The 17,610-nt window shown below is 36.5% G+C and overlaps 1 protein-coding gene across 3 annotated transcripts in view; it reads left to right on the plus strand.

The window, feature by feature from the left end:
- Positions 1-17,610, plus strand: part of WDR11 (WD repeat domain 11) — a 56,694-nt gene that overhangs the window by 27,246 nt on the left and 11,838 nt on the right. For all 3 annotated transcript variants that reach the window (XM_010365672.2, XM_010365675.2, XM_030940832.1), the window contains exons 13-19: positions 1,586-1,661; positions 4,841-4,949; positions 7,069-7,193; positions 7,943-8,090; positions 10,357-10,463; positions 10,866-10,980; positions 11,719-11,890. In XM_010365672.2, the coding sequence (XP_010363974.2) occupies positions 1,586-1,661; positions 4,841-4,949; positions 7,069-7,193; positions 7,943-8,090; positions 10,357-10,463; positions 10,866-10,980; positions 11,719-11,890 (852 nt within the window). The remainder of the gene's footprint in view (positions 1-1,585; positions 1,662-4,840; positions 4,950-7,068; positions 7,194-7,942; positions 8,091-10,356; positions 10,464-10,865; positions 10,981-11,718; positions 11,891-17,610) is intronic.

Below are 17,610 nucleotides of genomic sequence, written 5' to 3' on the forward strand. Positions count from 1 at the left end.
GCTTTTTTATAGTCTCCATATGTATTTTCAAGCTGTCAAAGATCCAGTTGTTCTTACTTCTCAGGGTGTGTTAATAAACTTCAAGGAATCACCCCCATCTTTAGTCCAGTGTTGCTGCTCTAGTCTCATTGGAAGTGACCTGCCCATTGACTCTCATTCCCAAGTTCCTAATTTGCCAACAGAGTGGTACTGGCTCTGTCTCTAGTGATCCCAGGGATAAAATGCTGTTATCTAGTACCATTGACTAAAAAAAAAAAGAAAGAAAGAAAAAATCCCTGTTTATTTGCTTTGGTCAGCTCAGATTCAGGACTGTTAGATAACTTAAAATCTGCTTTGCACATATGGACTTTTAAGGAACAAAGGTCTACAGTAACAGTTACTGATTTCCTTAAGTGGGATGTTTGAGTTCATAGATTATAGATTTTATAGCCTGGGCTTCTAAGGAAGGCAGCAGACTAGTGCAGTCAGGACAGAACGTGGGCTGTTTGGGGTATAATAATAGTGAGTATAGTGAGATTCCACATGATGGAATCTCAATGAAGAGCGGGAAGACATTTAGGCCTTCAGTTGGCCTTGAATTGAGTATGTTCTCTCTTTTGTTTAATGTAGATAAAAATCTTTCACAAGATACTAAACATACAAGTTCGAATTTATACTTTTTTTATTCACAGAAAATCATGTAGCTTCCTTTGTGGGTAACTCATTCTTTCCACAGCATACATGAACACGGTAGTTATTCCCTAGTTTCCAGTTTATAAAGATGTTTTCAGAGGAACATGTTCAAAATATTTAACTAGTATTTTACACATGGGACAAGAAAATCTTAAATACATGTTTCAAGAGTTTTTCCCCACTAAGTTAGTATTTGGAAACATGAGAATGTTTGTATTAAATATTACTTTAAATAAATAGTTTTCACACCAGACAATTGCTGTCCTATAGATATCTTAAAACTTAACATTGTTTTTTTAAATTTCTAAAATTGAATTACAGAATTCAAGAAACTGTGTAACAAATGAAAATGCCTTTTTACAAAATAAATATCTGAATATGTGATGTATTATTGATCGTTAATTTGTAACACTTTTGAGAATATTCTTTGAACTTATGTTATTAGAAACAGCTTAGAAGCAATTGGGCACCGTGGCTCACACCTGTAATCCCAGCGTTTTGGGAGGCCGAGGCAGGTGAATCACTGGAGGTTAGGAGATCGAGACCAGCCTGGCCAACATGGTGAAACCCCATCTCTACTAAAAGTACAAAAATTAGCCGGCATGGTGGCGAGCACCTGTAATCCCAGCTACTTGGGAGGCTAAGGCAAGAAAATCACTTGAACCTGGGTGGCGGAGGTTGCAGTGAGCCAAGATCGCGCCACTGCACTCTAGCCTGGGTGACAAAGTGAGACTCCGTCTCAAAAAAAAACAAAAAAAACAAAAAAACAGAAATGGATTTGAAGCAAATGGAAGAATGAATAGGAGAACAGAGGGTAGGAAGGGTAGGATCGATCAAATTACATTGGTGTGGCTTCTTGTTTTTCATACATGTTTTATGCACTGTTCTCACTTTTTAAAATTTGTAATTAAAGGTAGGAGCATTGCTTTTCGCGGTGAAAGAGGCAATGATGAATCTCCCATCGAAATGATTAAAGTATCTCATTTGAAGTAAGTGTCAACCTAAAAAAAAATATCTATGGTGTATCACAATGAAATCTCATGGATTTTTTTCATCTTTAAGAAAATGGGAATGTGCTGGAATGCACATAGAATCTTTTTAGTGATAGCAAATAGTGATATGCAGCCCAAAGAAAATATTTTGATTACAAAATTAAGTTGCTATCACTTTTAATTCTCCACTTCTAAAAAGATGAGGTAGCTTTTCCATGAATCGTTGTTTACTTTCGGATAAAGTTCTTATGCACTTCTATCTAAGCATGGAGTTACTGAGTGAAAGAATCCATTATCTTTATGTATAATTTAAACCCATTTTGCTTCCAGAAATTGAGTTTTGTTGTTTCAGGGGAAAATAACATGTAAAGCAGTATTATTAAAAATAGAAACCGGGCTGGGCGCGGTGGCTTAAGCCTGTAATCCCAGCACTTTGGGAGGCCGAGACGGGCGGATCACGAGGTCAGGAGATCGAGGCCATCCTGGCTAACACAGTGAAACCCCATCTCTACTAAAAATACAAAAAACTAGCCGGGCAAGGTGGCGGGTGCCTGTAGTCCCAGCTACTCGGGAGGCTGAGGCAGGAGAATGGCGTGAACCCAGAAGGCAGAGCTTGCAGTGAGCTGAGATCCAGCCACTGCACTCCAGCCTGGGCGACAGAGCGAGACTCCGTCTCAAAAAAAAAAAAAAAATAGAAACTGAATGAAAGTCAATCAAAATTACAAACAAAGAGTAAGCTTTCTAAAATAGTTTTCAAACTTGTTTTGGCTTTTCTAAGATCTTTGCATTACCATATAAATTTTAGAATCAACCTATCAGTTTTACCAAAAAATCTTCCTGAGATTTTGATTGGGATTGCTTTGAACCCATCAATCAGTGTGGGGAAGAATTGGCATCTTAACAAGTTTTATAATTCATGAACGTCATGAACGTGGTGTATCTCTCCACTTATTTAGATCTTTTAAAATTTCAGCAACATTTTGTAGTTTTCAGTGTATAAGTCTTACATATTATTTGTTAATTATATTTTGTGTTTTCTTTGATGCTTTTATAAATGGCGTTTTAAAATTTCAATTATTTATTATTTTTATACTAAAATACAGTTAATTTTTTGATATTGACCTTGTGCCTGGGGACCATGCTAAGCTTAGTTATTACTTCTAGTATAGGTGCTTTTGTTAATTCTTTAGGATTTTCTATAGAGACAATCTCGTTTGCCAGTAAAGACACCTTGACATCTTTTCGATCTATAGGCCTTCTTTTTGCTTGCACTAATTAGGACCTCCTGTGTAGTGTTGATTAGAACTTAGAACTTTGCCAGGTGTCTTGCTCTAATCCTGGATCTTATGAAGAAAGCATTCAGTCTTTCAACACTAAGTATGATATTAGCTGTATATTTTTTGTATATTTACTTTAGTTGAAAAAGTTTTGTTCCTAGTTTGCTGAGCCTTTGTATCATGCGTAGGTGTTGACTTTGTCAAATGCTTCTTCTGTATTCATTGACATCATCATATGGCGTGTGTGTGTTATTTTGTTTTTCTTTTTGTTTTGAAGTTCACTAATATGGTGAATTACATCGATTGATATTCAGATGTTAAACCAACATGACATTCCTGGAATAAACTCTAGTTGGTCATGATGTATTACTGTTTTGACATATTGCTGGATTTGATTTATTGATATATTATGAAGAATTTTTATATCTATGTTCATGAAGGATATTGGTCTCATTTTTATGTAATATCCTTCATTTTGGTATCAGGGTAATATTGACCTTGCAGAATGTGTTGTAAAGTATTCTCTCTCCTTTTTTTTGAATAATGAGTTTGTGTAGAATTGATATTATTTCTTACTAAATAGGAAAAATTCATTAGGCAACCCATTTGAACCTAAAATTTTCTTTGTGGAAAAGTTTTTAAATACAAATTCAGTTTTTATCATAAATACAGGACTATTTAGATTCTCTACCTTGTTTTGAGTTTTGGTAATTGGTGTCTTTCAAGTAATCTGTCCATTTTGTTGAAGTTGCTGAGTTTATTAATTTATTGAAATAAGTTTGTTCATCATGTCTCTGTGATCAGTGATGATCTCTCCCACTCCTAATATCAGTAAATTATATCAACCAATTTTATTTATTGATCTTTTCCAAGAAACTACTTTTGGTTCATTTGATTCTTCTCTATGATTTTTCCATTTTCAATTTAATTGACTATCATGCTTATCTTTTGTTCTTCTGCTTACTTCTTAAATATGCTCTTCTTTTTTTGCATAGTTTTCTAAAATAGAAACTTAGATAATTAAATTAAGATGATTCCCTAAAATGTAATGTAAAGATTTCATGCTATGTAAGCACTACTTTTCCTGTATCCTATCCTACAATTTTTGATATGGTAATGTGTTCTCATTTTAATTCACTTTATACGCTTTGACAATTTCCATGGGATGTCATTCAGAGGTGTATTTTTTAACTTCCAACTATATGGGTGTTTTGCCAGGTATCTTTCTGTAAATTTCTGCTTTCTGTTGGGAGTCACAGGTGGTGCTGAGTGGAAGAATCTCAGTCCTTTCATACAGGGAGTACAGGGATCTTCCTACTCTTGTCACATTTCCTCTATGTCAGCCATCATTTGCTGAATAATATTTTAGTTCCTCATAATGCTTATTGAGTAATCAATGCTCAAATTATGTTTATTGAATTGCACTCATTGACATCATTCAGTACTTCTTCCAGGCTTAACAGAAAGTGAATAAAGTGGCATTCGTTGAATACCAACTGTAGTAGGATAATAGAAACTTTACATATTTTTTCACTGAATGCCTACCATCATCTGTATATCAATTCTTTGAGGTCTGTGATGAGATTCCCATGTCATATGTGAGAAATTGAGCCTCAGGAGGGTTAACGTAAGTTGCGGCATCAGGGTTTGAATCTGTGTCACTCTTTCTTCCGAGTTGGACTCCTTGCCCAATTGTGTGAGTCTGTATGTTCTCTCACAGGTCATCTTAAAGCTGTACCTTCTTAGGACTGTTCATCATGGGTGCTAAATGGTGGTTTAAATTGTCTATATTTAGAATGCATCAGCTGAGTTTTTCAATTTACTGAACTTTTTATTTGGTCTAATTCATGGTGAAAGTTTTGCAAAAAGGGGCTTATTTAGCAATTTTCTTTATTTTAGGCAGTATTTGGCAGTTGTATTCAAAGATAAACCCCTGGAGCTATGGGATGTTAGGACTTGTACCCTTCTTAGAGAAATGTCCAAAAACTTCCCTGCAATAACTGCTTTGGTAAGTTACAGTTTAAGAATTAAATAGTTTATTTAGGTATGTATATATGTGGTGAATGTTTTGCTTAAGCTTGAATCAAAATCATTACTGCCAATGTCATATTTTCTTGTTAAAAATGTGTGTTCAGGGAAGATGATCTAAATAAATGGAGATAACTCTTATTTTCTAGGGTGGATCAACCTAATATTATATTAGTGCAATTCCAATTGAAATTTCGTTTGGATATTTTGAGGAATATGATAAACATGTTGTAAAATATTTATGAAAGAATAAAGGTCCTAAATAGCTAAGTCATCCTTGAATAAAGAGGAGTAAATGTGGGAGGTATGGGTGGAGTTTGCCCTTCCTACCTGATATTAATATATCTTACAAAACCATGGAAATAAAATCAGTATTGTATTGGCACAAGAATAGGAAGTGAGTCAACATAATAAAGAGCTCAGAAATAGACCTATGAATATTTGGGGACTTAATATACAGTAAAGCAGCACAAATCAAAGAGGATGGACGGACTGTCTAATAGATGGTGTTGGGAAAACTGTCTCACTTTATGGAGAAGAATACTTGTTCTCTACTTAATACCATATATAGAAGTGAGTGTCACAGCACTAAAGACCTAAATGTAAAAAATGTAAAGCCATACAATTGAATATAACAAAATGCAAAATATTTTTGTGACCTAGAGGCAGGAGGGGACATCAGAAGCTCAAACCAAAAGGCAAAAAGAAAAAAAGAAAAGAAAAAGAAACTTAATACATTTAATTAATCAAGATTAATGCTTTCTGTTTGATGAAAAATATCATTGTCAAACTTAAATACAGAAGACATTTTGGGAAAACAAATTTTCCAGCGTCTAAATTTAACTAGAAACTCCTGCAAATCAACAGTGAAAAAAAGCAGGAACCCTAGTGGAAAAATGAACAAAGTCGGTGAAGAGCTAATGAGAGACAGAGAAACCTAAAAGGCCAACAAGCCATATAAAGGAATGTTCAGACTCATCAGTTTTCAGAGATGTTCAAACCATGATATGGATCTACCTTTTAGACTAACAAAAACTGGAAAGCCATGTAGTGTCAAGTGTGGGTGGAACATAGGGTATGGGAATCCTTGTGCATTGCTGGTAGGAATGTAGACCAATGCAGCCATTCTATAAAAGCACACTGGCAGCACTTGGGCAAACACAGACATCCTCTGTGTCTGCTGAGCTCTTGGTTGTAAAGGAACTCCTGCGAGGATATTGACTTCAGTGTTTTTTGTCATGATGTGAGTTTGGAGACCATCTGCATGTTTTTTACTGAGAGAGGAGACAGATTAACAGTTGGCTGATGCAGCCATGGAGTGTTACGTGGCATGCAGAAACAGGAGGAAGAGGACTTAAATACAGTGGAAGGAGTAAAAAACAGGATGAAATACATATATATATATACACACACACACACACACACACATATATATAAACACAATACTGTTTATGTAAATTAGAAATACATGTGAAATAACTACACGTTAAGAACTTATACATATATGAGGATATTGGACTAAAGGTTTTACAATAGGCAGAATATAAAAGAATATATAAAGAAAACAAGTGATTTTCGAGGGATCTATGGATGATAAAGGACCCTGGTTGGAGAATTGTGATTGTCTTATCCTGTGCACACAAGAGATGAAGGAGGAGATGAGAATAGGCAGTACTATAGTTGAATTCATTATTTTCATTTTGTAAAATTTTAAAAAAATATCAAAAGGGGCCGGGCGCGGTGGCTCAAGCCTGTAATCCCAGCACTTTGGGAGGCCGAGACGGACGGATCACGAGGTCAGGAGATTGAGACCATCCTGGCTAACACGGTGAAACCCCGTCTCTACTAAAAAATACAAAAAATATATATATATATATATCAAAAGGTCAGACCTTTTGGAAGTTTGCCATAAAAGCTCTAATTAAAATGCATTCATTCAGCTTTTCTCTAAGTAGGTAAAATCTAAAGAACAAATTGTGGATTCATGTGCAGTCATAATAAATGATACTGGGCAGTGGTGTGTGTGCCCAGCTGTTCTGGAGGATTCTTTGACAGAAGGAAACCTAGCACTTCTCCGTTTGCCTGCCTTTGCTTTACAGGAATGGTCACCATCTCACAACTTGAAGAGCCTGAGAAAGAAGCAACTTGCTACTCGAGAGGCCATGGCCCGCCAGACTGTAGTCTCAGACACAGAGCTGAGTATTGTTGAATCATCTGTGATCAGGTACAGTACAGTGTTTCTTGACACTGTCATTTGTGCTGTTAGCATCATGTCTGGGAAGTTGACAAGTGTCATCCAAAGGTGTCTGTGGTAGCAAGTTGGACTCTACTTTTGAACATACTTAGTTTCATCTTTTAGTACATACCCAGATTACTAAAAAGTTTATTTTATCATTTTTATGATTATACTATACTGTTTATTGTAACTAATAACAAATGCAGTAATATTCACCCATCAGCCTCTGTTAGTACATGTGATCATTCCAAGTGCCCTTCTACTCCATACACTTCAGTTCCTGAAATTCAAATGAACATAGCACAGACATAGAGATAGATCATATTACCATTTATGCACACCAAAGAAAATGTATTGGGAATCCTAAATTTGTGCACTATCCCCATCCATGCCAATCTTACAGATAAAAAGCTTCAGAGATAATGTTGGGTCACTGTACAGCCTCCCTTCTGTTGAGGAGAGTTCTATAGCAAAAACCTCTATGAAGTTTATTTCTCTTGTATTAAGTTTAGATCACCATTTTTCTCTGTCCAGGGTAAACTTCCTCTGATGGTATGACTGTTTAGGAGTAATTCGTGTTTACCCAAAATTAGTTTGGGCAAATATTGGTTTCAGACTTTTCAAAAAATAGTTTTGGACCTCCTCTTAATGCATCTGTACTTTGGTCAAGTTAATTAATTATGGGTATCACTCTAGGGAAAAGAAACATCTTTATCTTATTTTTCACCATCCCAAAGCTTGCTGCAGGAGGCAGAAAGTAAATCAGAACTTAGTCAGAACATCTCTGCCCGGGAACATTTTGTATTTACGGATAATGACGGCCAAGTTTATCATCTCACTGTTGAAGGAAACTCAGTAAAAGATAGTGCTCGGATTCCACCAGATGTGAGTACAACCTTAATTAAATCTTCATCAAGAAGATTTTGTTTTGTTGGTTCCATATCCAGTGAAGGCATAGTTAAGTTGGAAAACTTCAGAAAAGCCTAATGTAAATAAACTTTACTTAAGGAGATATTAGCTTCGATTAAACCTGCTAGAGAATACTGCAGGAGAATAACGCTGTAACTATTTTGATTAAACGTTTACTGTGTGCTACTCATTTTTATCCCCATAATAATCCATGAGAAGTTATCTCCATTTTACCTGTAACAAAACTGAGAGAGAATAAGTAACTTTTCCAAGGTTACCCAGCTTACTTATATGGCAGAGCAGTGTTTTAAACTCAGGCCTGTCTGACTTCAGTATCTGTCTTCTTTCCATTTCAGGCATTACCCTGAAGGATTTGACTTACAATCTAGTATTATTTTTGGATAATAGTAATCAGGTTGTAAGTGTAATAGTATTATTAACATTTACTAACTTACATATTTCCTTCTTATGGCCTTGTGGAATCTGTAACTAAAGTTTTGCCATTAATCATTTGTGTCAGCATGCATCTCATAGATAGTTTTTAATAGATGGATCATGAAAATGTTTATGTTAACTAATACAGGCTATTATAATGGTTAAATGAAGGCATGAGGGGATTTTTTAAAATATGTATATTTATTTTAAATTGCTATCTAAAAATAGAATGCTCTAGTAGAATGCCAACCCCCATAATTTTATAGGTGGCTTTGGGGTCTCATAAAGTTACAATCTAGATGTTGGCTGTGGCTACAGTCTTTTGAAGTGTAACGGGGCAGAAGGATCCGTTTTCAAGATGGCTGACTCACAAGGCTATTGCACATTAATGCTGACTGTTGACAAGGGACCTTAGTTCTTCCTCATGTCCATCTTTCTGTAAGGCTGCTTGAGTATCTTCATGACATGACAACTGGCCTCTCCTAGAGCACATGATCTGAGACAGCAAGAAGGAAGTTGCAGAGTCTATTATGACCTAGTTTCAGAAGTCTTTTCAAAGGCAACTTCTTAAGTAACATTCTATTATATTGTTAGGAAAGTAGATATCTTAAAGTGTTGCTTCATGTTACACAGAATTTCATTTCTTTAATATAACTAAGTTTTTTAATTGATTTACTTTATTATAATATTGATTTTTAAATCCAGTTTGTGTTTGGTTTCTTGACTATTACCAGAGTTTATGCAGTATTCAGTGTGTATGCTAGTCTACTAATGGTCAATTATTCAAACCACTAGAATTTTCTTAGTTTTTACCATGGATACCATTTGAATTTTTATATTGTACAATAAATGCAAAAACAAGATTTCTTTTAATAAATAGCAGTAATATTATTTAATAGCTAACATGTATTGACTATTTACTGCATGGCAGGCATTGCTTTAAGGCCTTTGCCTTTATAAATTTATTAATACTAGCAACAACTCAAATTACACGAACTTCTTTATTGACAATAAATCCAAGACAGAAAGGTTAAGTAAACGTACCTCAAATCACATGCCAGTTTCAAGCTGGGATTCCAGCCCAGGCAGTCTGACTCCAGAGCCCAGGCTGCTGAGCCCTCCATGATACCGCCTCTGAGCATCTGTTAGAACTGCAAGTTCCTTTCTTATTCCTTTCTTCCTCCAAGTTAGATTGATTATAGCAGCATTTCATTCTTATATTGTGCTTCTATATGTAACTTCTGTGCAAAGCTTTCTATGAATTTAAACTGCATATGCCTTTAGTAAACAGCATTTCTTCACCTTCATGATTCCACAGTGTTCCAAAAGGTATCGGTGAAACTCTGGATCCTTTTTTATATAGAAAAATCACCACACAATTAGTTATAAAAGAGCTTTAAGTTTCCCTTGGAATGGATTTAGTTATCCTTTTAAAGGCAGTGTGAGATGAGTTTGAGTAGGCTCTCTGGAAAACCTTCCCTTTACTTCTCTCCTTTTGTTACTTTAATTTCCTTTTTTTTTTTTTTTTGTTTTGAGGTATTTGTTCCTCAAAAGACATCCCCTCTCTTTAAATCTAGTTCCAGTAACTACTTAATGTCTATCAAGTTGCAATCTCTTATTTCTTCATAGTTGCAATTGATAGGCAGTGTAGCTCTTTGTTAGTGTCTGAAGTCTGTTTTAGGGTTTGATGACTAAAAGCATACTAAAGCACAGCCCTTTAAATTAAGTTTTATTAAAATATTTATTTATCATGATGTCTTATACGGCATAGTGAAATTTATATGTGTTTGTTGCTGTTGTTTTCTAGGGAAGTATGGGTAGTATTACCTGCATCGCTTGGAAAGGTGATACGTTAGTTCTTGGAGATATGGATGGAAATTTAAATTTCTGGGACTTGAAAGGCAGAGTGTCCAGGTATAAGCCAAGAATGAAATCTTGTTATTTTGTTTAAAAAAAAAAAAAAATGAATGACGTCTTGGTATGATTCCATTAGAGGCTTGTGACTTGGCAAGCAGGATCAGTAAACTCGTGGGGGTATAGCTTGGAAACTTGGGTCCCTTCCCCTAAACTTGGGAGGATGGGCCTTGAGCCAGTCATTCTTAGGAGATAGTTGTCTGCAAGTGGCTTCTGCAGAAGTCTTAGCTGACCTTAAAGGGCAGGCCCTTTCTGTCAGATGTGGCCCCCAGTCCCAGCAAGTAAAGGGTTCTCCCATCATCAGACCTGTCAGAAATGGAAATAGTGAGAGACATTAGACATACCTTCTGATGACCAGACCTCACGCTACATTGTATTGTGTTTTTGTCTCTTTGTCTTCAGAGGAATACCTACACACCGAAGTTGGGTGAGGAAGATTCGTTTTGCTCCTGGTAAAGGAAATCAAAAATTAATAGCAATGTACAATGATGGAGCTGAAGTGTGGGATACTAAAGAGGTAGGCCCTCTCCATGAGGAAAAAATGTAAATGGATTGTTAGCCATAGGAACTGTGCTTTGTTAAAAAAAAAAAAAACTTCTTTCTGATTTAGAAATGAAAAGTACTTAATGAGTTTGTCAAGTTTCTCATAAATTATTTTCTTTTAAAAACTTTTACTTTATGATATTTCTGTTCTAAAGGTAACAACTCAAGATTTATTTATTTATTTTATTTTATTATTTTTATTTTTTATTTTTTATTTTTTATTTTGAAGTGGAGTTTCACTCTTGTCACCCAGGCTGGAGTGCAATGGTGCCATCTCGACTCACCACAACCTCCGCCTCCCGGGTTCTAAGCAATTCTCCTGCCTCAGCCTTCTGAGTAGCTGGGATTAAAGGCACCCACCACCACACCTGGCTAATTTTTTGTATTTTTAGTAGAGACGGGGTTTCGCCATGTTGGGCAGGCTGGTCTCAAACTCCTGACCTCAGGTGATCTGCCCACCTCGGCCTCCTAAAGTGCCGGGATTATAGGCGTGAGCCACCGCGCCCGGCCAATTTATTTATTTTTTAATATTATCACTGTCTTTGAGACCTTTAAAACGCTGCCTCTTTGTGGAAGGAAGATTGCCAGAGGCTGCCCAGTTCTCAGCTTGCACTGGGCCTTTGTCACAGACTGTCTTCCTTGACCATTTAATCTAGAATAATAAACATCTTCCTTTTCTGTCTGGAAGTGATGCCCAAATTCACTCTTGAAGGTTCAGATGGTGAGCAGTTTAAGAAGTGGCAGAAATGTGACCTTTCGTATATTGGATGTGGACTGGTGTACGTCAGATAAAGTGATCTTGGCCTCAGATGATGGGTGCATCAGAGTCCTAGAGATGTCTATGAAGTCTGCGTGCTTTAGAATGGATGAACAAGAGTTAACCGGTATGGAATCCTAATGATAGGGGGCTTTGAAACCTGTCTTTACTTTGTCACAAGCTGCTATATGTTGGGGAGAGAGCTGCTGCTTCTGTTTCATTTCGGTCTTATTTTCTTAGAATCTGAGTTTAAGAAAATATATTAAGTTGAAGCGTGGGTGTTTTTACTGCTGAGATGCTGCAGTCTTCGTAACTATAGATGTCAATTATTCCCAACTCAGGTTTTATAAGTGCCCCTTTTTTTTAACTCTTTTTCTTTGGTTTGTTAACAAGATAAAAGATGTTTACATTTATAAAAATGGCTTACCCAGAATGTAGGTGAACTCATCAGAGGACGTAAATCTAGTGATAAGACTGCTGGCTTTTAAATAATGGCCTTACATCTTTTGCAAACATATATCATTGAAAAGTCACTTTGGAAAGTGTTCTGGTTATTATGAATTTTGATGCCAATCTGTGACTAGTAAAATGACTAGTCAAGCAAATTAGGAGACTGCAGTATCTTGCTCTGTTTTGTATGGTTGTTTTGATACTGCTTTTTACCAGAATAAAAAACATTTTAGTAGAATATACCCCATATGTGACTCCTAAAAAAAAAAAAGAATGGGATGATTGTGAGTGCATCCATTTATCAGTTTAAAAGGCAGCTTTTGGCTGATGAAATACAGTGTTCATCCTTGGAAGGTAGTTGATCCTAATTGGAGCAGAGGAGGGAACTTCTTGCCTGAGTATTCTCCCAGCACAACTTTGGTGCACACTCCAGGCTGATACATAGAAAATTTCATGAGACTTTTCTGAACCTTTGTAGAGTCAGTATTTGGCACTTCAGACACAGTAAGGTTTTGAAAATCTGGTTTTTCACTTTGTGCTCGTGCTTGAGGCCTACTGAGTTGCTACTGATGTTAGTGGGGCTGCCTTTAGCTTACGTTAGGTGTGCTTTGGTGTTTGTCACTGCCCACCCCTGCCCACTGCATTTGGGCACCACCACTTCTTACTGTGTAACTGACTGCCATCAGGTGAAGCCAGAATTCAAGACCTACTTTCCCGTGTCTGTCCTTGAGTCATTTGCCAGCTCTGGGGAAGCATCAGGATGGCCTCCTAGGAAAGGGCAAGCATTGTATTCATTTGAAACCTAAAGGTATTGAGGAAATTGAAGGAACTTCAAGGGTGGTTTTGGAAAAAATTAGTTACTAATTCTAGGTAAAGAAGTGTGGAACTGCAGTCTACGTGTTTGGAGAGCTTTTCCTTCACTTTTAATATAAAATTTGAATCTAAAAAGCTCCAAAGTCAAGGTGTAGCTTGTTCTTAAACTGACTACAGAAATGGAGTCCACCGTATTAACCCATGTTCAACACCATACTTGAACATCTAGCCTGTGGCCAGATTTTAGATCACATGTTTCTTTTAAAATTTTTCTAATATATATTTTTTAAAATTCTTTTCAATCTTGAATGTTATAGCCTCAGCCAGAAAGAGAAAAAAATCCAAATAGCAATCAGGAAAGGTCAATGCAATTGTGTATTCATTCCCCAAATTGAGCTTTAAACTCAGAACAACCCTCAATAAATGTTAAAGAATGAAAACTGTGGTAGTGTAAATGTGAAGTGAGGAAAAAGACATCTGTGTGTTCACCTCCAGATTCGTGGCCGATTTGGTCTTGGGGAAAAATGCTTAATATAGTATATTTCTATTCTGAGGAATTAGAAGTATATTTGGGGCTTACTGACATGGGATAAAAATAAATTAGGTCATAGACATTGGTATTTCCTATGTTTGCTTCAGTTCTCCTTGATAAGTAGAGAATATCATAAAATATTGATTCACATCTGTTCATTTTTTAGAGCAGCTTAGATAGGCCACTTCTTCCTCTAATAAAGAGGGCAGTCAAATTAGAAGATTAGAATTCCTGTTTTTGAGTTGGAGAAACTTTCTTATCTGCTGCCTAATTTGTCAGAGGCATAAAGTGCCATCAAAATAAATCTTAATAGTCTTTTTTAGCAGCATCTAAAAGGAATGTAAGAGTATGAGATTTGTTTAATAGCATTCTAGTATCATGCAGTTTCCACACCCTTCAAATAGTATTGACTTGATATCAGGGACTGTTCAACCTAATTTCCTCCCCAGTGTTAAAGGCCACTGCTAAGCACATTTTTCCTAAGTAAGCATATATAGAAAGAAGCTTTCCGAAATCAAATTTATGCACAAACCTTTCCTCTTCATCTGCCACAGCTTTCCACAGTCATTTTCGGTAATCTTGGGGCATTCAGAAACGTCTCACAATGACTTGCAGATGAGGGGAGTTCCAGGGATGCTAAACAACCTGGAACGATCTGGTGCAATGAAGAATTGTCCTGCCCAAACACCAATAGTGTTCCTTAGCTCTCTTTTTCCCCGCTCATTGAATCACACTGAACAAAATCACAAAATAGGGCCTTTCCTTCCCAGACTTCCAGCTCACCTTAATGTTGCCTCTTCCAAGTGGTGGAGGAGTAACTTTTTTCTACTGCTTTACCTCTTGGCTCTTTGGTTACTGGTTTTCTACATTCCTGTCATGTAGGTAGCTAAAAACCGGGATGTTATGATTCACACCTCACATAACTTTAGCCCAGATGGAGCAGAATCTATGACAAACAGCAGTGATGCTAACTGCTTTTGCATTCTAATTGTGTAATTTTAAGAGGTGAATGAGCTCTTGCAGGTGAGTTTCTCCAGCTGTGAATTGATCACCTATTACTTTTTCGTGGCTGATCTTTACCCTTCAGAAGAAAAATTTAAATTTACTTGAGGGAGGGAGGTAGTAAGGGTCAGTTTCAGTTTGTTCGTGCTCACTGGGATGCTGTCAACAATATTTTGCTTTTGGAGAAATAACATGTATTCGTTTTTAAAAATAAGATATTTCCCTCCTGTTACTCAGGCTTGGTAAATGTTGTCTTGCTTGCATGATGTAAACACTTGATGCTGCTTTCTATGTGGATTCTCTTGTATCTTTTCATTTGTTCATTGATTAAGAAATTACCACACAGCATGAGAACTTTCCTTGAACTATTCCAAGATTATTATGTATAGTTAATTTTTTTCCCTGACATTTACCATTTCCAAACATACTGTGATGTAATACCAACAACTACTACGTGAATCTACCTAGAACATACACATATACTATCTAAAACATGAATGGGGCTGACTTGAGAATTATATGATTGTCATGTATGAGGGATGAATAGAAAGAAAGTTCAGTAAGCTAGCCACCTGCATCCCTTTCAGTGCTAAGTGTTCAGTGCTTCTGAAGGTAGTTAGATAAGCCTCATTTTTCTAAGATACAATCCTTCCTTTATAGCCCAGATGTAAAAGAAAAGATGACTAAGTAGAAATTAAAAAAAAAAATTCAAAACAAAGGAAAAGCTTTAATAAGAATAAAATAAAGTGTTCAATAAGCAAAACCAAATACAAATGATCACCTGGGGGAAAGTAATTTACAAGTCACAGACTGTCTACAGAGGGGAAAAACAGATAAACAAATGACCCTTCAACATATGAAATGATACTCAACTTTATTTATAATAAGAAAAATATTTGACCTCCTACTAGTAAGGATAAAAGAAGAAAAAGAAATTTAAAAAGTAAAATTTTAAAAAGAGAAAAATACAAATTGAAATCGTTTCTTACCTATCAGATTCAAAAGCTTGAAAATATACTGTGTTAGCAAGGCTGTGAGGAAACAAGCACTCTCATCCATTGCTCACGGTGAGATCCCTGTAGGAAGGAATTGGGCAATATCTAACAGAGCTACATGCGCATTTACCTTTTTACCCAGCAGTCCCAGTGCTTAGAATTTAAGATGTACATTCATACATTTTAAGATGTACATTCATACATTGTGACCAAAATGCACACAGATTTATTCATAGCAAAATTTTGGAAAAAGCCTAACTGCTTAGCCATAGGAGATTGGTTGAATAAATTTGGGGACATCTGCAGAATGGAATAATCTATGCAGCTGTGAAATAGTGAGGAATAGCTCTATGACCTGATGTGGAGTGATATCCAGGATATGTGTAAGTGAAAAATGCAAGTGTAAAAGAGTATGTATAGCCTGCTTGTGTGCAAAGGTGAATTTTATACATAGGTGCATGCACACATATGTTTGCTTACTAACACACACGTACACGGAATAATCCAGAAACCAATGAGAATAGTTAGAGGATGTAGATGGAAAAATGGAGACTATGGGGATAGCAGTGAAACTTCTCTATATTTGTTATATAGTTTCAAGTTTTGAACCATTTATGTATTTTACATATTCAAAATATACAGTGAAAACAAGGATGAAAGAAAAAGCAAAGCCTAATATTGAATGCAAGACACATTTGAACCAAACTGTATAACAAATATTGGTAACATAACTACACACACACACAAACAGTTCAAATAACTAAAACACAGAACTTCTCACTCACTGCACACCTTTAGTGGTTTATATTCTAAGGACAGAATTGCTAAGGAATGTTGAACTTTACTTGAGTAGTTGACAGTGGCACTAGTAATTCTGAAGCTGTTTTGTGCATGTTATAGTCTGGAACAAATTAGTAACCAAATTGCAGTTTTTGGGAACCAGGGTCTGTGCTGATAGAAAGGGAGATGCAGATGTGAAGTGGCAGTGGTGGGAAGAAACACTCCAAGGGTGGATTTGGATTGATAAAAAATCATGACTTCTTGAACATGTATATTCCCTGGCTCTGCTCACAGAGAGTTTTCTTGCAATGACACTCAATGGCAGTGAGCACACATAGCACCCAGATTTTACTTTGTAAATTCCATTTCCAGGCTAAAAGGAGCCAGAGGTTCTTGGACAAAAAGTTTATTTCAGGACAGAGGCACAAAAAGTGCAAGATGGGTCTGGGGCATCTTGCGTGGTGCCGGAACTCAAATAAGGAATTGAAAAACCAAAGAGGACCTGACATAAGAGGCTTCTCCTGTCAAATTGGGGGTAGTCTGAGCATCATGTAAACTATGGTGGTATTGATGTAAGTGCAGAATACCAAAGAAACCCTCACTCCATAGTAATAGTCACAGTAAGGAAAGGGGAAGTGGGCAAGAATGGAAAGGGGAAGGTGGACGGAAGAATGCCAACTGACAAATGCAGAAATAATAAGAATAGAAAGTCAGCAGTTTGCAGCCCCTGATACAATAATTAATTCAAGCAAGGATCACTGAGTAAAAGGATGTTTGAGAATAGGAAATGCAATCTGACAGTATTTCCCCCACATGTTACTTACTAATTAATTATATGGGGGGAAGGTGCCCTGATAAGAAAGTTCTGGTGAATACCCCTTATCTAGATGATCAGAGTTAGTGTTTCCTGTAACCAGACAGCTAACATGTTCCTTCTGGTGCAATGCAGTGAAAAGTACACAACATCCTTTGTTCAGACTCTGCCAAAAATGTTTAACCTGAGTCTGATAATCAGAAAACAGAGAAGTTAGAATGTAGGGCATTCTCCACAGCTGCTGACCAGGACTCCAAAAATGAAAAGGCCATGTAAGGCCAAAGCCAAAAGGGAGGAGGAGCATTCTAGATTGGAGTAGACTAAAGAGACATGACAGTGCAGTGTACCAGCCTTGACTGGGCCCCAGAGTTTTAAAAATAATACAGCTCTCAGGACATTTGGGGAATAACAAGGGACTTTTGAATTTGGACTGCATTTTAAGTGATTTTACTGAATCAATG

Source organism: Rhinopithecus roxellana, chromosome 11 (assembly GCF_007565055.1).
Source record: "Rhinopithecus roxellana isolate Shanxi Qingling chromosome 11, ASM756505v1, whole genome shotgun sequence".
In the NCBI taxonomy this organism is placed as follows: Eukaryota; Metazoa; Chordata; class Mammalia; order Primates; family Cercopithecidae; genus Rhinopithecus; species Rhinopithecus roxellana.